The sequence below is a fragment of the Salvelinus fontinalis genome, chromosome 29 (genome assembly GCF_029448725.1).
Source record: "Salvelinus fontinalis isolate EN_2023a chromosome 29, ASM2944872v1, whole genome shotgun sequence".
In the NCBI taxonomy this organism is placed as follows: domain Eukaryota; kingdom Metazoa; phylum Chordata; class Actinopteri; order Salmoniformes; family Salmonidae; genus Salvelinus; species Salvelinus fontinalis.
Window position 1 is genome coordinate 17487017 of NC_074693.1, and position 26584 is coordinate 17513600.

At 42.0% G+C, this 26584-nt stretch overlaps 2 protein-coding genes across 6 annotated transcripts in view; one reads left to right on the forward strand and one right to left on the reverse strand.

Moving 5' to 3' along the window:
• LOC129827507 (N-terminal kinase-like protein) overlaps nucleotides 1–6239 on the forward strand; it is a 28709-nt gene extending 22470 nt beyond the window's left edge. Inside the window, exons 12-18 of one of the 4 annotated variants that reach the window (XM_055888420.1) lie at nucleotides 987–1062; nucleotides 2466–2672; nucleotides 3507–3652; nucleotides 3817–3903; nucleotides 4280–4582; nucleotides 4777–4855; nucleotides 5000–6239. In XM_055888420.1, the coding sequence (XP_055744395.1) occupies nucleotides 987–1062; nucleotides 2466–2672; nucleotides 3507–3652; nucleotides 3817–3903; nucleotides 4280–4582; nucleotides 4777–4855; nucleotides 5000–5124 (1023 nt within the window). In that variant the 3' untranslated portion in view covers nucleotides 5125–6239. Of the gene's footprint in view, nucleotides 1–986; nucleotides 1063–2465; nucleotides 2673–3506; nucleotides 3653–3816; nucleotides 3913–4279; nucleotides 4583–4776; nucleotides 4856–4996 lie in introns of all 4 variants that reach the window. The other 3 variants (XM_055888419.1, XM_055888418.1, XM_055888417.1) reach the window with 3 other exon arrangements.
• A 2292-nt stretch (nucleotides 6240–8531) lies between these two features.
• Nucleotides 8532–26564, reverse strand: LOC129827508 (phospholipase A and acyltransferase 4-like). 2 transcript variants are annotated; one of them, XM_055888421.1, is made up of 6 exons: nucleotides 26455–26564; nucleotides 15255–15359; nucleotides 14872–14980; nucleotides 10418–10554; nucleotides 9386–9517; nucleotides 8532–9183 (listed from the first exon to the last, which is right to left on the reverse strand). In XM_055888421.1, exons 2-6 carry the CDS (start codon nucleotides 15267–15269, stop codon nucleotides 9055–9057), a joined length of 522 nt encoding a protein of 173 aa, XP_055744396.1. In that variant the 5' UTR covers nucleotides 15270–15359; nucleotides 26455–26564; the 3' UTR covers nucleotides 8532–9054. The 2 variants fall into 2 exon arrangements, with proteins under 2 accessions (XP_055744396.1, XP_055744398.1); XM_055888423.1 differs by having other exon boundaries at nucleotides 26440–26545.
• Nucleotides 26565–26584: the final 20 nt, after the last annotated feature.

Consider the following 26584-nt stretch of genomic DNA (forward strand, 5'->3'; position numbering starts at 1 on the left):
CTGAACACTCCATCTGCATATGAAAATCTATGTTTACCTACTCTCTCATTTCACATTGCAACATTCCATCTGTAAGAAGGTTCCATCCAACCTTTTTATGCGCGTGAAGTATAAAAAATGCCACGACGGGCAGTAAACTTTCCAAATATCGAAAAATACGCTAGACAAGGTGGGATCTTTTTGTGTCTGTAAAATGTATTATGCGAGAAATGGCGGTGGAAACGCGTTTATGCGCAAATATTGATATAATAACCAACATATGGAAGTAAACTTTGAGTCACGTGATGACATGTGGTGTGGTTCTCCCACTACAACTGGAGAAAGCATGCAGTTTGTTAGGCTACAGATGAAATAAATAATGATGAACTTCACAGGGTGGTGACAGTACAAGGTGATGAGCTTGATGCTCCTTTCCAATAAATATCCAGGGTCTTATTCTGGTGACATGATTGACGCTTGGCTTCCATTTGACAAGCCAAAACTTATTTTGCTCCTTTGTCCATAATAATGTCATCATGTAGACTATACCTGCACTGTGTCTGCAAGCTGTTTGCTAGAGCGCAGTGCCAACACCAGAGTGGGTATATTTAGCTATATAGCGCAACATTTCTGGTGACGAAACCATCAGTGGAGTTGATTGCGATGGAAATCCATTTTAACTTTGTATTTTTATGTGAATTAAACGCAAAAGTTATTTTTATGTGCGCTACGTCATCACACAGACTTTTGATCACAAGTAAATTTGATGGAAACGCATATCTGGTGAGAAAATGCGCATAATTGTATTTAATGCCTTTTTTATTTATTTTTACATTTATTGATTTAATTAAAATGTTTTGTTATTTTTGTATTGTATTGTATTTATACAATATATAGATATATATAGATATATATATATATATATATATATATATATTCGCATGAAAATTTGTTGCCAATTGGATAGAAACCTAGCTTGTGAAACATGTTTTTTTTCTGTCCCTCAGGCATTTAAAGCCATAAAGAGTTTCTTGACAAAGCTGGAGACTGTTTCTGAAGATCCAACCAAGCTGGCTGAAATAGGTCTGTACACAATCGCAAACCTCCAGGTCGCCAAAGACAACAAAGCCTCAAGGATTGATCTCACATTAAAGGGATAGTACGGGATTTTGGCAATGAAGTCCTTTAACTGCTTCCCCAGAGTCCGATGATCTCGTGGATAAAAATGTTTCTGTGTCCAGTATGAAGAAAGTTAGAGGTAGTTTTGTGAGCCCAATGCTAACTAGCTTTAGCTGTACCCAAAGACTTCCAGTCATTGCGCTAAGCTCGGTATCATTTGCTCGCAAAACTACACTATATAAATATATAACACACACACACACACAAAAATATGTGGACACCCCTTCAAATTAGTGGATTTGACTATTTCAGCTACACCTGTTGCTGACAGGTGTTTTAAAATCGAGCACACAGCCATGCGATCTCCATAGACAAACATTGGCAGTCGAATGGCCTTATTGAAGAGCTCATCTGGCAGTGTAGGAAAGGATGCCACCTTTCCTACAAGTCAGTTCGTCAAATTTCTGCCCTGCTAGAGCTGCCCGATCAACTGTAAGTGCTGTTATTGTGAAGTAGAAACGTCTAGGAGCTTCATGAAATTGGTTTCAAATGGCTGAGCAGCCGCACACAAGCTTAAGATCACCATGCGCAATGCCAAGCGGCGACTGGAGTGGTGTAAAGCTCGCCGTCATTGGACTCTGGAGCAGTGGAAGCGCATTCTCTGGAGTGATGAATCACGCTTCACCATCTGGCAGTCCGATGGATTAGTCTGGGTTTGGCGGATGCCAGGAGAACTCTACCTAGTGCCAACTGTAAAGTTTGGTGGAGGAGGAATAATGGTCTGGGGCTGTTTTTCATGGTTCAGGCTAGAACCCTTAGTTCCAGTGAAGTGAATTCTTGGCGCCACAGCATACAACATTCTAGACAATTCTCTGCTTCCAACTGGGTGGCAAGTTTGGGGAAGGTCCTTTCATGTTTCAGAATGACAATGCCCCCATGCACAAAGGGAGGTCCATACAGAAATGGTTTGCCGAGATCGGTGTGGAAGAAATTGACTGCCTTGATCTCAACCCCATCGAACACCTTTGGGATGAATTGGAACACCGACTGTGAGCCAGACCTAATCGCCCAACATCAGTGCCCGACCTCACTAATGCTCTTGTGGCTGATAGCAAGTCCCCGCAGCAATGTTCCAACATCTAGTGGAAAGCCTTCCCAGAAGAGTGGAGGCTGTTATAGTAGGGGGATCAACTCCATATTAATGCCCATGATTTTGGAATGAGATGTTTGACGATCAGCTGTCCACACTCTTGGTCATGTGGTATACCTGTAACTTCCTTCATTGCCAAAATCCCAAACTATCCCTTATAAGGAATCTTTTTGCAGCCTTTGAGTGTCTAATATTACTTATCTCCTTCTCAACCTAGAAAAGGATGTGATGTCATCAGCCCAGCCGGCTGGGGCAGCGGCCAGTTGGGCAGGCTGGGCAGTGACGGGGGTGTCCTCTCTGACCTCCAAGCTCATCCGGACCGGCCCGGGGGCAGAGGGGGGCAGCCCGGCCGAGAACACCCCTGTTGGTGGTGGTACTGCATCTCCTTGCGCCGGGAGCCCTGTGATAGATGGAGTACCCAGGGGTAAGGAACTGACTTATTCGCAGGATTACTCAGATCTTAAATATGTTTCTGTTTGATTTGGCATGGGTCCCCAGATCCTCAATGTTATACAGCTGCACCATCGAGAGCATCCTGACTGGTTGCATCACTTCCTGATATGGCAACTGCTCAGCATCCGACCGTAAGGCGCTACAGAGAGTAGTGCCTACAGCCCAGTACATCAAGCTTCCTGCCATCCAGGACCTATATACTAGGCGGGGTCAGAGGAAGGACCAAAGAATTGTCAGACTCCAGTCACCTAAGTCGTAGACTGTTCTTTCTGCTACTGCACGGCAAGCGGTACCGGAGCGCCAAGTCTCGGTCCAAAAGGCTCCTTAACAACTTCAAGCCATAAGACTGTTATTTAAATGGCCACCCAGACTATTTGCATTGACCCTCCTCCTCCCTTGTTTTTACACTGCTGCTACTCGCTGTTTATTATCTATGCGTAGTCGCTTTACCGCTACCTACATGTACAAATTACCTCGACTAACCTGGACCCCCGCACATTGACCCGGTACCCCCTGTATATAGTTATTGTTGTTTTATTCTAACTTTTTAAAATGTATTTTACTTTAGTTTATATTAGTAAATATTTTCTTAACTGCATTGTTGGTTAAGGGCTTGTAAGTATTGTAAGTCATTTCACAGTTGTATTGTGACAAATATTTTTTTTTTCGATTTTTGGTCATTCTATACATAAGGGTGGCATCCCCCATAGAAACATAGGAAGAGCCGGCAAAGCTGTATCCATCAGTTAATGGCATCCGCTATTTACATCCACCTTTCACCTCCCCGTTCTCCTCATTCCTCCAGGATCTGAAGTTAAACCACCGCCGGCCTCCATGACTCTACCCATTGCTTCTGGCCTTGCTACCCAATCAGACTTTCCTAAGGTGACCGAAAAGAACGAGGAGCCAATCGGAGACCGGTGGGATGACGAGGACTGGGGAAGATTGGAGGTAATTGGCATGGAATGGTTTTGGGGTGGGATTCGACAGTTGGGACCGTGGGACGTCAACTGTCACGGAACATGGGAAACAGTGATGTTTGTATTGGAGAGGCATGTTCTATTTTATCAGTTAATCAGTTCATTCAACTACTCTCGCTCTCTCTCCCCCCACAGGACCCAGAGAAGGTACAGGCAGCAGACCCAGATGACTGGAACTCTTCTGATTGGTCAGGAATGTCTTCTGTCAAAAAGAAGGCCAGTGTAAGAGGAGTACGTATCTGGTTTTCAGGGAGGCAGAATGTTTGAATAGAGTCAAAGATAATGGCACATTGCATAGTCATGCTATTTCTGTAAAGTAACTAACACTCACACTTGTCTTTTCTTACTAGCTCTGGCTTTGATGATATATACTTAATTGAGGAAAAATGTACTTACTATGACAGAGATGTGGTTTTCTCACCTAGCTGTCTTCTCTCTGGATAAGAGCATCTGCTAAATGACTCATTTGTAAATACATTCCTGTCTGCAATTTCTTGAAAGTTCCAACCTACTGAACAATGGTCCATGATTTAAAACAGTGTGCATGCTGAAACTTCATGGGGAATATTCATTCATTGCTGTCTCCGATTCCATCCAGGTGGGTCTAGCAACTTCTGATGCAGTGAAAAAGCAGAGCTCTGATTGGAGCAGCTCGGGCTGGGATGCCGACGACAGCTGGTCCAATGAGAAGGAGGCTGACGGCCAGGGTCAGAGTTCACCAGGAGAGGAGGCGTGGGGCAATGACTGGGAGGAGGGAACGATTGCTCCGGCCACTAAGAGTGCTGCTCTGCCGGAGGGGGTTCGGTTAGCCAGCGAGTATGACTGGGACAGTAAGGGAGCCACGCAGACGGACTTCCTTGCCAACGTGTCTCAGAGAGCAATGCCCACCCCCATTGCTACGGTGAGGAGAGGGGGGGGCTTTATAAATAAACGTTTGACAGGAGTAGGCTTTGTGTTTTGAAGAACTGACAAACAGGCTTGTCAAAGTGGAGGTAAAAGTTAGGTGTTGATGTTGTGGGGAACATTTGAGGTGGAAATGGAAGGACAATGCATGTTTTAATGTGTGCTGTGCATGTGTTTTCTGGTTCATGCTAGGCTGGTGATGGCTGGAGTGCAGAGCCTGCTGGAGACTGGGGAGCCGAGGAGAGCTGGGAGTCTGTGGACGGAAGTCAAGGTGAGTCTCAACCTGCTCTAACTTCTCTATACTCCATCTCTCTCAATGATCTGAAACCAGGGAGTCCTTTTAATGAGATGCTGTTCATGTTATAAGGCTCAAGTCAAATGATAACAGCTGTCTGTCTTTTTGTTTCCTAAGCAGGCCTAAGCAAGGCAGAGCTGGCCAAGAAGAAACGTGAGGAGAGGAGGAAAGAACTGGAGGCCAAACGGGCAGAACGCAAGGCAGCGAAGGGTCCTCTCAAACTGGGTGCTCGGAAACTGGACTGACTGGAAGGAAGAGGAGGGCTGGCGGAAGACAGGAAGCGAAGCAGAGAGTGCTATGATGACTTTCCCCTGACTCCCACAGAGAGGGTGGAATGTATGGAAGGTTCAACATTCCATAATGAAAAAAATATTGAAGGAGACACTGTGAACTTGACGACTGTGCAACCTGCTCATTGGCTGAGAGGGGATCAGAGGCTGACATGTCTCATCCAGACTATTACGGGGTTTAAACATTGCATTCACATTACAACGCAAATATTGTTTTTATATAAAAACAAAGATGTAAAGAAATGTACATAGTTGGTGCATTTGTCTGAATGTTTTTTTTTATTATATTGATATAAAATGTGTATATGCTGAATGTTCACATATACGCATAAATGGGATATGAATGTTTTAGATAAGCTGTCAGTCACACTGCAGAATTAAGACTGACAGTCTGCATGCATGGGTCTGTATATGAGTGACCCACCAGACGGCATATGGTACTTCCCTGAAGGGTAATGCTGGGACACGTTCAGCAGGGCACAACGTGGTGAAACAGTCTGATAGAAATATGTTATGTAGAACAAACATTCCTCTCACATAGAATAAGGGATCATGTCAAGTCTATTCATGATATTTCTATATTTGTTTGCCAACTGAATGTGTCTCTGTTGATTAAAGGTACCTCACTGTACGCAGATGAATAATATACACCTGGCCTACATCCTGGCCTCAGAGCCAATCAGTTATCATTAGTGGTGGTGGGTAGACTGACTTGAAGCCTTCATATTCAGCATGGATGGTGTTAACATGCAATTTTACCTGTAGCTTCCTCCTCCTATATATTTATGGAGTCACTTAGCTATTTAAAATCAATCATATAGTGCAAGATAATTCTGCCCATCAACTATCTTGTCAGATTGGTAGTGTTGGGTGGGTCAAGGGAAAGAGAAGGTTCTGTTTGATGGCAGCATTGTTTACTGGGGTTAGGTGGTCAGATGAACTGTGCTCTGTGATTTTTAAATATGTTGTGGGTGGCGAGGGAGGTAAGTCCAGTGAAATCAAATGCGTTGTTTTATAGAGATGGAATCTTGTGTGAACAATTCCCAAAATAAAACCATGGCAAAAAAGTGTTATGCGAAAGGGTGTGAACTGTTTTACAAATATATATTCAGAACAATTCCTACTTCAGCCAACATCCAAATCCACTGGAAAATTCCTTGTGGGGCAACAGAGGTGTTTCTGTTTACTAAGATAAGTATGTTAATCAGACCACAAACCTAGAGACCAAATAATGTTTATTAAAAATGTACAAACTTACAGAGCATGTCAAGACCAGATCAACTAATCTAAAATGACGAGGTTCAGTTTATTCATTATCAATATATTTCAACTTAATTCATGTGCAAACAAGTTTATGGATCAAACACAGGTTAATATGAAATATTTTCAATCCAACATCTAGAAATTGCTAGTATACTCATGAATAAAGATTTTGTTCATAATGCTGTCAGTCATTTCAAGGCGATATAAGGAGCATTAGATGTATCCAGTGGCGGGGCAAACTCCCCCAAAATATTTTAGATGCATGCCAGCAAAGCCACAACACTAAACACTATAACTGTGACAAACTGTTAAAGCCGACATAAAGCTGTCCCAACAGCAGAGCTTTCTGTTCAGCACCATGGAGTGAATCCTTACCACCGCTACACCTGGTTATCAGTGGAGCCTTGTCTGGCAGCAAAGCAGTTCATTCAGCCTCATTTACTGCCTTTAAAAATACATTGCTGATATGGTTGACTTGCTTGAACAAATGTGGTTTCTACTGACAATTGAGATGTACAAACTATGGCAGAAGGGGACGACGAGCGGATAAGAGGCAATCCGTAATTTCTATTAAAATATTAATGAGCGAGCTAGGATGGACATAGTCAGCATAACTATTTGTTCTGCACTTTTGAAATGTACAGCGACAGCATTTAGAACATGGGCCGTTCTTACATTATTCTCCCTGTACACCAAGTCAGAACCGTAGGATAAATAAAGGGGGCATTTAAGCAGAAAATGAAAGCTCTTACAATATTAAATGATTATATTTCTCTAAAACAGGCTATAGGCTACATGTATACCTCCAAGTCAGAACAGTAGGCTAAGTTATGAGGGGGAAAGGGACCAAATTATTAGTGAGGCACATGGGCTACTAACAGCTTACTACACAACATACACGTAGTATTACTTTCTTAGCTACGGTATACATATCTCACTGGCTTATTTCATAATTTATGCAGCAGCATACAATACATTTTTGGACTCCCCTTGTTGTGCTGTGCTCACTTGAACAGGAAGGTGGCACGGCGGTCCTTGTGGAAAATTTTTGTCATCAAAGTCTGGCATTTTCTGGATTTATGGTGCTTTCAAGACAACTGGGAACTCTGGTGAAAATAACAGGGTTGAATCATGACTTCAGTGGTCTTCAGGTCAGAGCTCTAGAAAGAGGCCAGAGTTCCTGACTTGGAATTACAAGTTGGATGACCGTTAAAAGCGTATTTTCCCAGTCGGAGCTAGTTTTTTTCAGAGTTCCCAGTTCTCTTGAACTGACTGAAGTCTGAGATATCCCAGTTCTGAGTTTCCAGTTGTTTTGAACATGGCAGAAGTCATGCTGGATTGAGAGCATGGCCAATGTACTACAAATTTTCTGGCCCATGGTGTTGAATGTTTATTATTTTTAGCTTGGAAAAGAGACCCTTAAACCCCGACTTGGACCACACACCCACTCCACTGAATAGCAGGCTAGTGATTGCTTTGCAAATAGCCACTGATTCCTTCCAAACCACTCATTATTGAATTTGTGTTTTCCAACTTTTTGTGTAATGTTTATGCCCAATGGCCGATGAGCATCGATACGTTTTATCTATAATTTCTCTTCATATGACAAGGATTGAAAAGGATTTTTCAGTAGATTGTCTACATAATTCATGACGATGACTGCTTGTCTAGCTAAGATTTTTAAAGTATGATGTTGTCATGATCAGTCCAATCAAAACTACGGTAGATATAACGTGATTTGCCATAATTTTTATCTGTGGCCAATGACCTTGAGCCTTCTTGGATGGGCACTTCTAATGTAACTCTATGGCAGCATCCAAGGGGTTTGAATTTTCAAGCTCTAGCCGTAGATTTTACAGTGACGTAGTGTCCCCATGAGTGACAGAACACTGAGACAATCACGGCACAACTAGAGAACATTACCAACCCCTACGCTCCGTATTTTCCGCTGGCTGCCCCACCACCACAGAAAGCACTGAGCTAGGCTGAACCACCTCTGTTTTATTAACTCAATGATTTTTAAAAAAACAATTTTTTTACAATGTTTGCAAACTGATATGTGACATGTTTTAATGCCAAAATAACTAGCAAAACAGGCACACGTTTTTAAAATATATTTTTATTTTTTATTAGCTAAACAGGTGGGGCTCAAGACAGCCCACTGGACGTATCCACTCCGACCCTAACCAGGAGTAGTTCTGTGAGTCCTAAAAACAATTGACTTCATGATAGAAATATCAGAACTTCCGTGGAATACCATTTTATCCCATTATAAACAGATCTCAGTCTACATAAATATGTTGAAACTTTAGTAGGGAAACTTAGTAGCTTATAAGTAACTGACAATTTTTTTGTTAAATCAGCTAGCAGCCTGCAAGGCTATGACACCTCCAAGGCTTTAAACCTCAGAATTATAACACTGTTCCTCGTTTCCTTTGTGCTTTCAAATCACGTCTGTGTAATTGTAAAAGTACAAAAAAAAGATGTAGGGAAATACTCAATCCTCCCTTCTGAAAACAACAGAATTATTTAAGTGACGAGGGCAGTAGTACTGTAGTTGAATAATGAATCTCTATCAGGCTTATTGGTGATTGGCTGCTCAGGAAGCTATCATACAGGTGCTCACTTATATTCTCCTCCTTTATTCTTTTTGCTTCCACCTCCAAAGATGGCCGCCGCGACACCTGCAACAGCAAGGACTCCGAAGCCCACCATTGCGGCCATTCCCACTGTTTCCACAGCTTGCCGAACCTGGCAAAAAAAAACATTCATTTGAATGAATGACTGACTCAGAAATAGTCATAGCTACTTTGAATGTATAACAACAAGTAATCCAGTTACTCTACACTCTCTTGACACACATTCATAGCTTGAGAATGTCATTGTGGCTCACAAGATAACTCTATGCTGAGCACAGTACACATATTGATGAGCACCAGTCCATTGTACCTACCTGTCGAGACTCAGCCTTCCCATATCTCAGCTCTGTGACAAAGTGCTCACAGTTCCCCTTGAAGACACAGAAGGGCAGCTCCCGGTCCACATAGGCCTGGGCTTCCTTCAGTATCTCACAGATGGGTCGGACCTATAATAATATAATGCATGACATTTAGCAGATTATTTTATGCTAAGCAATTTATGCCATTTAGCAGACGTTTTTATCTTAAGCGAACTTACACTAGTGCATGCATACATTTTCATTTGGGTGGCCCCAGCGGGAATCAAAACACTATTCTGGCATTGCAAGCACCATGCTCTATCAACTGAGCCACATAGGATCACACAGGCTGGCACCTTATTCCCAGCGGTGGAAAAAGTACCCAATTGTCATACGTGAGTAAAAGTAAAGATACCTTAATAGAAAATGACTCAAGTAAAATTGAAAGTCACCCAGTAAAATACTACTTGAGTAAAAGTCTAAAAGTATTTGGTTTTAAATATACTTAAGTATCAAAAGTAAATGGAATTGCTAAAATGTACTTAAGTATCAAAAGTAAAAGTATAAACCATTTGAAATTCCTTCTATTAAATAAACCAGACAGAATCATTTTCTTTTATTTATTTATTGGCAGAGAGCCATGGGCACACTCCAACACTCAGACATCATTTACAAATGAAGCATGTGTGTTTAGTGAGTCCGCCAGATCAGAGGCAGTAGGGATGACCAGGAATGTTCTCTTGATAAGTGTGTGAACTGGACCATTTTTCTGTAAAAATGTAACGAGTACTTTTGGGTGTCAGGGAAAATGTATGGAGTAAAAAGTACATATTTTTTTTAGGAACGTAGTGAAGTATAAGTAAAAGTTGGCAAAAATAGAAATAGTAAAGTATAGATACCTCCCAAAATACTTAAGTAGTACTTTAAAGTATTTTTACTTAAGTACTTTACACCACTGCTTATTCCCTACATAGTGCACTATATTTGACCAGGGCCCCATGGGGTGCTATTTTGGGTCGCAACAATAATGTACTTACTGGTACTGACCTGGTAATCCTGATCCAGCTGGTTGTTGATGCACCACTGATCATGCCCCACCACGTCCCAGATCTCTTCCTTCTTCACCTTAGCCTTGTCACTAAGCACAGACATCAGGCTGTTGGAACTGGCTCCAGAGACCTCGGCTGGGGAGCAAAGAGACATGGGAGATGGAGAGGGAAAAGTTCCAAGGGAGGGGGTGCACAGACAAAACATGTCATAAAACATATCGTCAGTACCAAAGATGAGTTTAAAGTTGAGTTTTGTCACATTAGTTTTTATCAGAAAGTATTCACTCCCCTTGACATTTTCGTTGTGTTACAGCCTGAATTTAAAATGGAAGAAATTGAGATTTTGTGTCACTGGCCTACACACAATACCACATAATGCCAAAGCGGAATGACGCTTTTCTAAATTTTTACAAATGAATTAAAAATGAAAATCTGAAATATCTTCAGTCAATAAGTATTCAACCCCTTTGTTATGACAAGCCTAAATAAGTTCAGGGGTAATAATTTGCTTAACAAGTCACATAATACATTTATTTTCTTCACCTTTCAGCAGAACAATATTCTAAAACACAGGGCCAAATATACACTGGAGTTGCTTACCAAGGCGACTATGAATGTTCCTGAGTGGCCTAGTAGCAGTTTTGACTTAAATCGACTTGAAAATCTATGGAAAGACTTGAAAATAGCTGCCTAGCAATATTCAACAACCAACTTGACAGAGCTTGAAGATTATTTTTAAGAATAATGAGCAAATATTGTACAATTCAAGTCCAAATATCGCTTAGAGACTTACCCAGAAAGACTCAGAGCTGTAAACGCTGCCAAATGTGTTTCTAACATTGACTCAGGGGATTGAATACTTATCTGCTTCTACACCTGCATTGCTTGCCGTTTGGGGTTTTAGGCTGGGTTTCTGTACAGCACTTTGAGATATCAGTTGATGTAAAAAGGGCTATATAAAAAAATTGGATTTGATCAAATCAAGAAACAGTGCATTCAGAAAGTATTCAGACCCCTTGACTTTTTCCACATTTTGTTACGTTACAGACTTATTCTAAAATTACAAAATGTCCACATCAATCTACGCACAATACCTGAAAATAGCAAAGCAAAAACAGGTTTTTAGAATTGCTAGCAAATGTATAAAAATAAAAACTGAAATACCTTATTTACATAAGTATTCAGACCCTTTGCTATGACACTCGAAATTGAGCTCAGGTGCATCCTGCTTCCATTGATCATCCTTGAGATGTTTCAACAACTTGATTGGAGTCCACCTGTGGTAAATTCAATTGATTGGGAATGATTTAGAAAGGCACACACCTCTCTATATAAGGTCCCACAGTTGACAGTGCTTGTCATAGCAAAAATCAAGTCATGAGGTCGAAGGAATTGTCAGTAGAGCTCCGAGACAGGATTATGTTGAGGCACAGAGCTTGGGAAGGGTACCAACAAATTTCTGCAGCATTGAAGGTCCCCAAGAACATAGAGGCCTCCATCATTCTTAAATGGAAGAAGTTTGGAACCACCAAGACTCTTCCTAGAGCTGGCCGCCCGGCCAAACTGAGCAATCGGGGGAGACGGGACTTGGTTAGGGAGGTGACCAAGAACCCGATGGTCACTCAGAGAGCTCCAGAGTTCCTCTGTGGAGATGGGAGAATCTCCCAGAAGGACAACCATCTCTGCAGCACTCCACCAATCAGGCCTTTATGGTAAAGTGGCCAGACGGAAGCCACTCCTCAGTAAAAGGCACATGACAGCCCGCTAGGACTCAAAACATGAGAAACAAGATTCTTTGGTCTCGTTAAACCAAGATTGAACTCTTTGGCCTGAACGCCAAGCATCACGTCTGGAGGAAACCTGGCACCATCCCTACGGTGAAGCATGGTGGTGGCAGGGGACTGGGAGACTAGTCATAATTGAAGGAAAGATGAACGAAGCAGAGTACAAGCATCTAGCATCATACCCAAGAAGACTCAAGGCTGTAATAGCTGCCAAAGGTGCTTCAACAAAGTACTGCGTAAACGGTCTGAATACTTATGTAAATGTGATATTTCAGTTTTGTATTTTTTATCAATTTATTTATAAAAACCTGTTTTTGCTTTGTCATTATGGGGTATTGTATGTAGATTGATGAGGGAAAAAAACAATTTACTCAGTTTTGGAATAAGGCTGTAACGTAACAAAATGTGGAAAAAGTCAAGGGGTCTGAAAACTTTCCGAATGCACAGTATATTAGTGTTTTATTTTCCATTATTTAAATTCGTTTTAATTACACTTTGATATTAGCGTATTTTGTGTAGATCCTTGAAAGGAAATGATAATTAAATCCATTTTAATCCTACTTTGTAACCACAAAATGTGGAAAAAGTACTTTCTGAAGCCATTGTCTGTACTCTATATCTACAGTGCCTTGCAAAAGTATTCTTGCCCCCTTGGCATTTTTCCTATTTTGCTTCATTACAACCTGTAATTTAAATAGATTTTTATTTGGATTTCATGTAATGGACATAGACAAAATAGTCCAAATTGTGAAGTGAAATGTAAAAAATAACTTGTTTAAAAAAATTCTGAAAAATAAAAAACGGAAAAGTGGTGCGTGCATATGTATTCGCACCCTTTGCTATGAAGCCCCTAAATAAGATCTGGTGAAACCAATTACCTTCAGAAGTCACATAATTAGTTAAATAAAGTCCACCTGTGTGCAATCTAAGTGTCACATGATCTCAGTATATATACACCTGTTCTGAAAGGTCCAAGAGTCCGCAACACCATCAGATGGGGCCACAGTGTCCCCTGACCCCTCCTGTCTCAGCCTCCAGTATTTATGCTGCAGTAGTTTATGTGTCGGGGGGCTAGGGTCAGTCTGTTATATCTGGAGTACTTCTCCTGTCTTATCCGGTGTCCTGTGTGAATTTAAGTATGCTCTCTCTAATTCTCTCTTTCTTTCTTTCTCTCTTTCTTTCTTTCTTTCTCTCTCTCGGAGGACCTGAGCCCTAGGACCATGCCTCAGGACTACCTGGCATGATGACTCCTTGCTGTCCCCAGTCCACCTGGCCGTGCTGCTGCTCCAGTTTCAACTGTTCTGCCTGTGGCTATGGAACCCTGACCTGTTCACCGGACGTGCTACCTGTCCCAGACCTGCTGTTTTCAGATCTCTAGAGACAGGAGGAGCTGTAGAGATACTCTTAATGATCGGCTATGAAAAGCCAACTGACATTTACTCCTGAGGTGCTGACTTACTGCACCCTCGACAACTACTGTGATTATTATTTGACCATGCTGGTCATTTATGAACATTTGAACATCTTGGCCATGTTCTGTTATAATCTCCACCCGGCACAGCTAGAAGAGGACTGGCCACCCCTCATAGCCTGGTTCCTCTCTAGGTTTCTTCCTAGGTTTTGGCCTTTCTAGGGAGTTTTTCCTAGCCATCGTGCTTCTACACCTGCATTGCTTGCTGTTTGGGGTTTTAGGCTGGGTTTCTGTACAGCACTTTGAGATATCAGCTGATGTAAGAAGGGCTATATAAATACATTTGATTTGATTTGATTTAAGCAAGGGGCACCACCAAGCAAGCGGCACTATGAAGACCAAGGAGCTCTACAAACAGGTCAGGGACAAAGTTGTGGAGAAGTACAGATCAGGGTTGGGTTATAAAAAAATATCAGAAACTTTGAACATCCCACGGAGCACCATTAAATCCATTATTAAAAAATTGAAAGAATATGGCACCATAACAAACCTGCCAAGAGAGGGCCGCCCACCACAACTCACATACCAGGCAAGGAGGGCATTAATCAGAGAGACAACAAAGAGACCAAAGATAACCCTGAAGGAGCTGCAAAGCTCCACAGCGGAGATTGGAGTATCTGTCCATCGGACCACTTTAAGCCGTACACTCTACAGAGCTGGGCTTTACGGAAGAGTGGCCAGAAAAAAGCCATTGCTTAAAGAAAAAAATAAGCAAACACGTTTGGTGTTCGCCAAAAGGCATGTGGGATACTCCCCAAACATATGGAAGAAGGTACTCTGGTAAGATGAGACTAAAATTGAGCTTTTTGGTCATCAAGGAAAACACTTTGTCTGGCACAAACCCAACACCTCTCATCACCCCGAGAACACCGATGTTTTTCATCGGCAAAAGTATTGACTTTAGGGGGGTGAATAGTTATGCACGCTCAAGTTCTGTTTTTTTTGTCTTATTTCTAGTTTGTTTCAAAATAAAAAATATTTTGCATCTTCAAAGTGGTAGGCATGTTGTTTAAATCAAATGATACAAACCCTCCAAAAATATATTTTAATTCCAGGTTGTAAGGCAACAAAATAGAAACAATTCCAAGGGGGTGAATACTTTCGCAAGCCACTGTATGTAGGTTACTATATATAAATTGTTGAGTGCACTATATCTTCTAAAATAAAGATTTGATCATACTCAATAGTATAACTCACAGGGTGGGGCCAGGTGAATGACAAAACCGTCACCAACGTACAAAGTCCAGTGCTGGTAGTTCCCTCTGAATATCTCTATCAGGTCCCCTGGCTCTGGCTTCTCATCGTACTGTCAAAGGAGAAATAATAAGTATGATTTAGCAAATCTGTGTATTGCCACATACAGGGGTGTTGTTGCTAGACACCCTCTTGTTGAAGTATGCAACCCCTAACCAACTGCCAAGTATGCCGTTCTGAAAGGGAAAGTGCTCAGATCTGGGAACAAAACTAAGTTCTTCGTCGTGCAAACACTATTTTGTACAAACAAAATGCAAATATTTGCATAAAAACAGACTACACAGAGACAGTGGACACAATCAACATTTGTATTGGACTTTACTTACCAATGTTGGAGCCATGGTTACCGTTATTTCCTTTCCACAGCTTTGATTTCCCTTCTGCTTGTAAATAACTTTACGTTTCCTATTTCCTGAGCTTTTATCTCGACCCTGTAAAGTCAGAACAAAATCTATGGGTTATATTTAGGGGGCCTGTTTTCCTAAGACATTAGCTAACAAAATATTAGGCAATCTATTGGCTAATAAACTAGATACTGATCTAATTTCACTATGTTCTGGTGTCTATAAAAAATCAGTGGAGTGTATTCATGAATGCCAAGGGGAGCCAGGCTACACCAAAAAAGAATTACATTTGTCTCTCTGTTTCAGAATTTTTCTTCAATTCCCAAGAGGCTGAATGTATCTCTGGAGCAAGATAACTGTCAAAAGGTTAAATGTACGTATCGTTAGAAAATCCATATGTAAATTGTTAGGATCCTAAGATCCTCTTCTGTCTCTGCTGCTAAAGCCACTTTCTACCACTCTAAATTCCAAGCATCTGCCTCTAACCCTAGGAAGCTCTTTGCCACCTTCTCCTCCCTCCTGAATCCTCCTCCCCCCCCCCCCCCCCCTCCCTCTCTGCAGACGACTTCGTCAACCATTTCGAAAAGAAGGTCGACGACATCCGATCCTCGTTTGCTAAGTCAAACGCCACCGCTGGTTCTGCTCACACTGCCCTACCCTGTGCTCTGACCTCTTTCTCCCCTCTCTCTCCAGATGAAATCTCGCGTCTTGTGACGGCCGGCCGCCCAACAACCTGCCCGCTTGACCCTATCCCCTCCTCTCTTCTCCAGACCATTTCCGGAGACCTTCTCCCTTACCTCACCTCGCTCATCAACTCATCCTTGACCGCTGGCTACGTCCCTTCCGTCTTCAAGAGAGCGAGAGTTGCACCCCTTCTGAAAAAACCTACACTCGATCCCTCCGATGTCAACAACTACAGACCAGTATCCCTTATTTCTTTTCTCTCCAAAACTCTTGAACGTGCCGTCCTTGGCCAGCTCTCCTGCTATCTCTCTCAGAATGACCTTCTTGATCCAAATCAGTCAGGTTTCAAGACTAGTCACTCAACTGAGACTGCTCTTCTCTGTATCACGGAGGCGCTCCGCACTGCTAAAGCTAACTCTCTCTCCTCTGCTCTCATCCTTCTAGACCTATCGGCTGCCTTCGATACTGTGAACCATCAGATCCTCCTCTCCACCCTCTCCGAGTTGGGCATCTCCGGCGCGGCCCACGCTTGGATTGCGTCCTACCTGACAGGTCGCTCCTACCAGGTGGCGTGGCGAGAATCTGTCTCCTCACCACGCGCTCTCACCACTGGTGTCCCCCAGGGCTCTGTTCTAGGCCCTCTCCTATTCTCGCTATACACCAAGTCACTTGGCTCTGTCATAACCTCACATGGTCTCTCCTATCATTGCTATGCAGACGACACACAATTAATCTTCTCCTTTCCCCCTTCTGATGACCAGGTGGCGAATCGCATCTCTGCATGTCTGGCAGACATATCAGTGTGGATGACGGATCACCACCTCAAGCTGAACCTCGGCAAGACGGAGCTGCTCTTCCTCCCGGGGAAGGACTGCCCGTTCCATGATCTCGCCATCACGGTTGACAACTCCATTGTGTCCTCCTCCCAGAGCGCTAAGAACCTTGGCGTGATCCTGGACAACACCCTGTCGTTCTCAACTAACATCAAGGCGGTGGCCCGTTCCTGTAGGTTCATGCTCTACAACATCCGCAGAGTACGACCCTGCCTCACACAGGAAGCGGCGCAGGTCCTAATCCAGGCACTTGTCATCTCCCGTCTGGATTACTGAAACTCGCTGTTGGCTGGGCTCCCTGCCTGTGCCATTAAACCCCTACAACTCATCCAGAACGCCGCAGCCCATCTGGTGTTCAACCTTCCCAAGTTCTCTCACGTCACCCCGCTCCTCCGCTCTCTCCACTGGCTTCCAGTTGAAGCTCGCATCCGCTACAAGACCATGGTGCTTGCCTATGGAGCTGTGAGGGGAACGGCACCTCAGTACCTTCAGGCTCTGATCAGGCCCTACACCCAAACAAGGGCACTGCGTTCATCCACCTCTGGCCTGCTCGCCTCCCTACCACTGAGGAAGTACAGTTCCCGCTCAGCCCAGTCAAAACTGTTCGCTGCTCTGGCACCCCAATGGTGGAACAAACTCCCTCACGACGCCAGGACAGCGGAGTCAATCACCACCTTCCGGAGACACCTGAAACCCCACCTCTTCAAGGAATACCTAGGATAGGATAAAGCAATCCTTCTGCCCCCCCCCCCCCCCCCTAAAAGATTTAGATGCACTATTGTAAAGTGGCTGTTCCACTGGATGTCATAAGGTGAATGCACCAATTTGTAAGTCGCTCTGGATAAGAGCGTCTGCTAAATGACTTAAATGTAAATGTAAATGTAAAAGCCATATGTGAAACAGAAAACGTAACCGTTAAATTAGATCTGTAAACGCACAAACCTATGTTACGACTATGAATGAACATTTACACGTTCAATTCTTACTTTACGTCTCCCTTTACTCGGTTACAGATATTTTTATACGCACAAACTTTTGTCAGGAATGTGACATCTGCAAAGGACATGAACCGAATGTAACTAGTCAAAGATAGCTAGTCAATCAAGCAACTCTAGCCAAGACGTTATAGTTGATTTGCAGCTTCCGGTTTCATTTCCAGAATAAACGTCTAGAGCTTGTTTTAGAACAGCATTCGATAAGGACGTTATAACAGTAGATGACGTAAATACAGGCTTGGGCCTTCAGCAAATGACTTGTGTGAGAATTGTATTATAAAGACACAGAAGACCCTTGTCTAGAATAACCGCCTGAGCTGCAAAATAGAAAGTAAATATGATTTAGGCTAGGCATATTCCACTATCTAAATATGCCATACTGTTGTGTGTTATTTAACAGTCATATAATTGCATCATTTATTTTTTATAAATGAGCTACTGAGGTGATCATGTACACTTTTTCCAGTATTTGGGAGCACGGACTGTAGGCCTTATACAAGGCATTTTGACTGTTATATTTGCGAATTCCACTCTGTATGTAGGCTTAAAGCCATTTGCATTGCACAACCCCATCACGCAGAGGCTATATCCATATCAATAAATTAGATTAAAGAAATATTGATTAAGTCTTGGCTATAACCTGTCCTGAGCTAAATAGCCAAGGGGTCCCAAATGGTCAAGACTATGAATAGCCTATTCTTATTGCCAGATTGGTTTTCCCTATCCTATTAGCCACTGCATGTGCTTCTTCAACTATTTAGTTTCAAATGTATTTAAAGGCTATATTTAGAGGCCTGTGAGCTGGGGTCTCTTCTTAAGGGGAGGCCTATAATAAAAACAGTAATAAAATACAAATAGAGTTCTACAATTATTCTGCAAGACACCAGTACCCAAAATGATAGCCTAAATTGCAATGCCTACAAGTTTGTGGATAGGCCTAAATTAAACATTGAATTATTAGTAATATAGAATGGAGACTTTTAACTTGAAAACATGCATAATACCTCTTTCCGGTTTCCCTGACTTCCGTTTTTTTATACTGTGTTATGCTTGTTCACATAGTACTCCTCACAAGTTTTTATTGTTGGTGAGATGAAATTGCCAAAACTCGGAAAGGTATTATTGTACATCAGAATTGCAACACAAGATTTTTTCAAGAACAAAAGTTTTGTCCGTAATCATAACATGGTGTTTATATGTTCACAGATGAAATTTCACATTTACGTTTCATGTTTCACGCATGGCTTTTCTTACGACCCTAACAATTTACGTATGGATTTTCTTACGATCCTAACGATTCATACGTTCAACCTTTTGGCAGCTATCTGGCTCCATATGTATCTCACCGGAGAAAGCATGTGAGCGACCAAAACAGTGCCCCTCTGTCTCTTTATGTGTAGGCCATCTATCTGATGCTGTCTGGTCCAAATGAGTATGACTGTCACGTTCCTGACCGGTTTTCTGTTATTTTGTATGTGTTTGACGGTCAGGGCGTGAGTTTGGGTGGGTAGTCTATGTTATGTGTTTCTATGTTGGTTAAAGGGTGACCTGATATGGCTCTCAATTAGAGGCAGGTGGTTTTCATTTCCTCTGATTGAGAGCCATATTAAGGTAGGTGTTTTCACATTGTTTGTTGTGGGTGGTTGTCTCCTGTGTCAGTGTATGTTATGCCACATGGGACTGTTTCGGTTTGTTTGTTCGTTCGGTTTATGTAGTCTGTTCCTGTTTCATGCGTTCTTCGTGTCATGTAAGTTCTTATGTTCAGGTACGTCGTTTGTTGTTTTGTAGTTTGTTAAAGTGTTTTCGTGTTTTTTCGTCTTTACTTTAATAAATCATGCCATATCACGACGCTGCATTTTGGTTCAATCCCTGCTCCTCCTCTTCGGATGAAGAGGAGGAGGAACACCGTTACAATGACATTGTTGCCGCCCATAGCATTGAATGGAATGCAAGGGAAGCATGCGTGCATTTGGCTTACCTTGATAAAAAAGTATAAAAAATTTGCCAATCAGCGTTGAGCTAAACTGAGCGAGCTCAACTGTGAATGTTCTTGGCGCACCAAAAGAAAGTGTCAAGGGAAGCCAGCTTGGATTTTGGTGTCACTCCTATCAAATCGCATTGAGCGCATACGTCATTGACAGAAACAACTTGAATTGTTGCATCGTGTTGTGTTGTTGTCCTCCGGTGGCTAGCTAGCTAGCTAAAATTGTCCCTTTCCTAAATTAGCCATGGATGGCGATAGGGATTTGGACATGTGGTTTTACTTAATTCTCCTTACTGGCCAATGATTGTAACGGCGACTCTGATCCAACCATTAATTAATGTTAACGAGCTAACGTTGCCCATGAATGGAAGTTAGGCTAGCAAACAACCATTTTAGCAAGGTAGCCTAGGACAACAAGAAATAAAAGCCTGTACTGTATGACAGAGTGATAGACCGTTTTGTCAACATGAAAGAGAGGAGGATGGTATTGGAGTTTCTCTACAAGTAGGGTGTCAACATATTTTTCTACTTGCACAAATGCACACATAGAAATCAGAACCATGGACAGCCGCATCTTAAATATATATATAGAGAGAGCATGGGCTCCTGAGTTCTTCTGCAAAAAGATAGAATTTAGAGTTGGATAAATGTAAATAAACTTGAATTTTTTCACTAGGACATCAAAACCTTCATTCCAAATCACAATTCCATACCTAAAATCTTAATTTTGAACAAAATTACCTGAATGGACTATTACTACCAAGGATTATCAAGAAGAAGAAAAAACTTCTAACAAACCAAAACCTGCATAAGAAACACAGCGGAACATGGAAATACCATCCAACAGAAAACTAGGTGAGTAATGTTCAGTCTGAACTTACTTCTGAAGCCAAAAATTAAAAGACAATCTCTAGGTAATTTTGTTATATAAAGCTTAATAAATAAGGCTACGAAGCTACCAAGCTGCTAGGAAAGAAACTGACTGAAATTCGCACAGAAGTGTGAAGTGAGAGGTGTGGAAACTCTTGAGCCTAACAATGGCAGGAGAGTTTCACAGCACCACCCCCCGCCCCATTGGTGCAGAGGTAATTAAAATACAGTACCCCCTGGATTTATTTCTATTTTTAACTGTAAATTACATCAATAAGAAACAATATTGTTGCTTTGATCACATCAGAAGATATCCTCCTCAGAATCTCCAAAATACAACAGCCACAGAACAACTTTACTTGGACGTCTTAAAGGACCATTCCCCGTCACTCACACTGTTGGGGCGAGTGACTCTGAGTCTTACAATGGCTAGCCCCAAGTCGTTATATTTTTCTCTGGTGCTTTATGCTATTTGCCTCATGACTCCTGCGTGCTTTGTTGACTATGAACTTCTTGTTTACCTAACCGTGGGACAGACTATGTTAATTCCCAAACTCGGGACTCTGACTCTCTATTGGTTACACAGACTCTTGGCCTCCCATCCTATTCTAACCACCTTTCACCGGCTTTGTATTCATGTTACCTGATGAAATTGCTTTACAATATGATCTTGTGCATGTATACCCTGGCCCATTTACTGTTGCTAACCCCAATTCTGGTTTCTGCTCTGATATCTGCTTCACGGATTTCTGCTCTCGTAAAAGCCTGGGTTTCCTGCACATTAACACTAGAAGGTTATTACATAAAATTGATCAATTGAAAGTGTGGGTTTACAGCTCCAATCCAGATGTGTTGGTCATTACTGAGACGTGGCTAAGGAAGAGTGTTTTGAACACTGGTGTTAACCTTTCTGGTTATAACCTTTTTCGGCAAGACAGATCTTCCAAAGATAGGGGAGTGGCAATCTTTACCAAGGATCACCTTCAGTGCTCACTTGTCTTCACCAAGTCTGTCCCCAAACAATTTGATTTGCTGGTTTTATGCATTAAACTTTCAAATAACTCTTTGTTGACTGTTGCTGGGTGTTATCGGCCACCATGATCCCCTCTGTCGAAGACACCTGTACCATCTTTTTTGATATTTTCAGTGGTATCGTTAACAAATACGCACCCATAAAGAAAACAATAATTAAAAATATGTTCAGTCCCTGGTTCGACCGTGATCTGTCAGAGTTACTCCACCTCAAGAATTCTATTTGGCAAATCGCTCGGCACACGCATAGTCAGGCTGACTGCCTCTCGTTCAGGCAAATTAGAAATAAGTGCTCTCAGGCGATCAAGAAGGCCAAAGTGAGTTACTTTAAGGAGCAGTTCTCTCTCTGTGGGTCTAACTGCAAAAAGTTCTGGAAAACATTTAAAGACCTGGAGAATAAACCCTCCTCCTCACAGCTGCCCATGTCCCTTAATGTTGATGATGTGGTTGTTACTGACAAGGAGCACATGGCTGAGCTCTTTAATCATCACTTCATTAAGTCAGGATTCCTATTTGACTCTGCCATGACTCCTTGAACCATTCAACATTTCATCACATCCCACCCCTTCTAATGTGACTATCCCTGATGCTGCTCCATCTTTTTCCCCTGCCCCGCTACAAAGTTTCTCCCTGCAGGTGGTCACTAAGTCTGAGGTGCTAGAGAAGCTCCTTAAACTTGACCCCCAAAAAACATCTGGGCCAGATGGTTTAGACGCTTTCTTCTTTAAGGTTGCTGCCCCTATCATCGCAAAGCCTGTCTCTCCTCTCTGGGGAGGTTCCCAGTGCTTGTAAGGCAGACACCGGGCATCCTTTATTTAAAGGGGGAGACCAAGCTGATCCTAACTGTTATAGGCCTATTTCTATTTTGCCCTGTTTATCAAAAGTGTTGGAAAAACTTGTCAAAAATCCACTGACTGGCTTTCTTGACGTCTATAGTATTCTCTCGGGTACACAATCTGGTTTCCGCTTAGGTTCTAGATGTGTCACTGCAACCTTAAAGGTCCTCAATGATGTCACCATTGCCCTTATTCTAAGCAATGTTGTGCTGCTATTTTTATTGACTTGGCCAAAGCATTTGATACGCTAGACCATTCCATTCTTGTGGGCCGGCTAAGGAGTATTGGTGACTCTGAGGGGTCTTTGGCCTGGTTTGCTAACTACCTCTCTCAAATTGTGCAGTGTATAAAGTCAGAACATCTGCTGTTTCAGGCACGGTCTGTCACCAAGGGAGTACCACCAAGGCTCAATCCTAGGTCCCACGCTCTTCTCAATTTACATCAACAACATAGCTCAAGCAGTAGGAAGCTCTCTCATTTATATGCAGATGCAGTCTTATACTCAGCTGGCCCCTCCCCGGATTTTGTGTTAAACGCTCTGCAACAAAGCTTTCTTAGTATCCAACAAGCTTTCTCTGTCTTTAACCTTGTTCTGAACAACTCTAAAACAAAGATAATGTGGTTTGGTAGCAAGAATGCCCCTTTCTCCACCGGTGTGATTGCTACCTCTGAGGGTTTAGAGCTTAAGGTAGTCACCTCATACAAGTACTTGGGAGTATGGCTAGATGGTACACTGTCCTTCTCTCAGCACATATCAAAGCTGCAGGCTAAGGTTAAATCTAGACTTGGTTTCCTCTATCGTAATCGCTCCTCTTTCACCCCAGTTGCCAAACTAACCCTGATTCAGATGACCATCCTACCCATGTTAGACTACGGAGAAGTGATTTATAGATCGGCAGGTAAGAGAGCTCTCGAGCGGCTAGATGTTCTTTACCATTCGGCAATCAGATTTGCCACCAATGCTCCTTATAGGACACATCACTGCACTCTATACTACTCTGTAAACTGGTCATCTCTGTATACCCGTCTCAACGCCCACTGGTTGATGCTTATTTATAAAACCCTCTTAGGCCTCAGTCCCCCCTATCTGAGAGAACTACTGCAGTCCTCATCCTCCAACATACAACACCCGTTCTGCCAGTCACATTCTGATAAACAGTTCCCAAAGCACACAGATCCCTGGGTCGCTCCTCTTTTCAGTTCTCTGCAGCTAAGGACTGGAACGAGCTGCAAAAAACACTCAAACTGGACCGTTTTATCTACATCTGTTCATTCAAAGACTCAATCATGGACACTCTTACTGACAGTTGTGGCTGCTTTGAGTGATGTATTGCTGTCTCTACCTTCTTGCCCTTTGTGGTGTTGTCTGTGCCCAATAATGTTTGTACTATTGTTTGTGCTGTGTCATGACTCTCCTTTGAGGATCCAAAGATCAGGTTACAGTGGATCAGCGTCTACAGAGCCCTCTCACTCGCAGAGGGGGGGGAAGGGATTGATGTGGGGGGTTTTATGACACCTCACGTCGATCATAAATTGTAGGCAGCAGACGACTCCTTTTGGTCTCTAGTATGGGTGAATGGAATGTCTCTTTGTTACAGAAGATTTTGCCACAAACATAATATCCAACAAGGAACACTGGAACAATATATTTCAACATCTGAATGTTGGGAATGATGAAAGATGGAATTTGGAAAATAAATGTCTATTTTGTGATGTCATTAAAAATGGTATAAACACGTTATAACAAAAAAATGTGTAACTTGAGCTTTTACACTGTGTATATCAGGTTTACATCCTTTACGTGGTGTAGAAAATATCAAGGATGAAGAGAATGTTTTTGTGATGATAGGATTGTGATTTTAGTTCTCTAATAAGATCATAGTAATTATAATACTTTGCCTCTTAACTAGCTATGCCCCAGGGAGCCCAGTGAGCATGTCATCATGATGAAAATGTCCCTTTTACCCAGAGGGTGTAAAAGATTGAGTTAAGAATTAACATACCAGACTAAACGGACCATAAGCTGCAGCTAGGTCACGACCAATGAAAATCAACATGAGGTTGAAGAAGACGAAGTAGCCTCTAACAGTCAATGTTACGGTTGAGTAGCTGTATCTAAGAAAGGGAATTTGAGTATGAACATCTGGTTACTCTTTTCAAATCATCGCCGACTACACTGCTTTCATCACCACTCGGGATCATCGACACGGCTGATTAGCCGTCTTCAGAAGACCACTCTTCCAGAACAAGTGCAAGTAAACAGACAACTAAGAAGGACATTGTGACCTGTTGTGGACGATCAGAGCCTTACACCTGAGAACAAAGGAGAAGGCCCATCCGAAGGAGAAGGCCCAATCGAACCCTTTTCACGAAGGCCTGGGTCCAACAGAGATACACGACAAAGACCTTCAACACGTAAATACATGCATTACTTCTTACCCAAAGAGGCAGCAGTTCGGGGCAAGGTATTAGGGTTACTGTGAGCGTAGTTCCCCAAAGTATCCAAATGTTGTCTCTCTTTCTCTCTCTCTCTTTAACTCTCTATCTTTCGTAACAACTGTCAAATTGTGTTAGTCCACCAGGTACCTGTTGTCATCATATTAAGTTTCTAATCAATAACCTATACTGTGTGTGTGTGTCTGTGTGTATCCTGTGTTATCATTTAGTTTGTTAGTAAATAAATAATGAAATACATTTGTGTGGTACAAAATTATCAGTAAGACTCGAGTTTGTGCAGATTCAAGAAGTCTGCGATGTTCAGAATGAGACTGATATGAGGTAATGATTAATAAGTGACTGTTATCAATATATATATCTTTTAGGTAATTCGGGAGATGGTAACTCGTTAAACAATTTCTCCCGTGGTGCCCCAAACTCCTAATTAGTTAATTGTTAGATGATTAATTTAATCTGGTAACAATTAAACATAGTAGGTAATTATTCGATAAATAACAGTCATCACATTAATGAGAGTCACATCACAACAGCTGCTACCATGTTGTGCTGCTGCCATGTTGTGTTGCTACCATGCTGTGTTTTTATGTGTTGCTGCCATGCTGTTGTTGGCTTAGGTCTCTCTTTATGTAGTGTTGTGGCGTCTCTCATGTCGTGATGTGTTTTGTCCTATATTTTTATTTTATTTTGTATTTTGAATCCCAGCCCCCGTCCCCGCAGGAGGCCTTTTGCCTTTTTGTAGGCTGTCATTGCAAATAAGAATTTGTTCTTAACTGACTTGCCTAGTTAAATAAAGGTTAAATAAATAAAAAACGTATTATTTAGCTTACGTTGATTGGACTAAATTGTTTTTGGTATCTTTTAGTTGTCACTGTTTTAGACTAAGCAGAGGTGATTTGATGATGTTGAAATTGAAATGGTGTTGGAATAGTGGAGGCAACTCCTGTTTTCTTTGAAACTTGTGGTAAATATCTGTGGTTCTAAATCAATAGTTGTTTAGTGGTCCGAAAATGTCGGAAACAATAACTTGCTTGAGGTCATGTAACTGTCTATTACATGCAATATGCTATCTGGACTAAACCGAACAGAGGTTGCTATGTTTTGTGATAAAACAAAGGTTTAGGTGAATTTATTCTGCAACTGTCTTATTGTCTCGGGCTTTAGGCCTAAATATCACTGTGGCAACATATTACTTAACAGGTTATAGAGAAAACAACACAATTATCACAACACATAGGTTGTAATATGGCTTTTTTTCTGGCTTCCTCAGTGATTTTACCCACTTACCGCTACTGTAAAAAACATTAATTATGCAAGGAAATAGCTAGCTACAGTAGCTACGTTACTGTAACTGACCACAAACGGCACACAACATAGACTATGTTTGCATGCTGTCAAGACTTTCGATCCCATTTAGCTGGCTAGATATTTGTAATTCTCACAAGTACTTTAGTCCAGATAATCACTAAATACTTGTACCTTCTTATAACTTACAGTAAGTTCGGTGTCGTGGCTACGATGTTGATTGCTTTACATCGAACACAAAAATAACCTTAGACGTCAACGATCAGCTGACTCGAAAAAAAGCAAACAAATCAGAGGGCGTATCTCTGGCAGTGTGCGT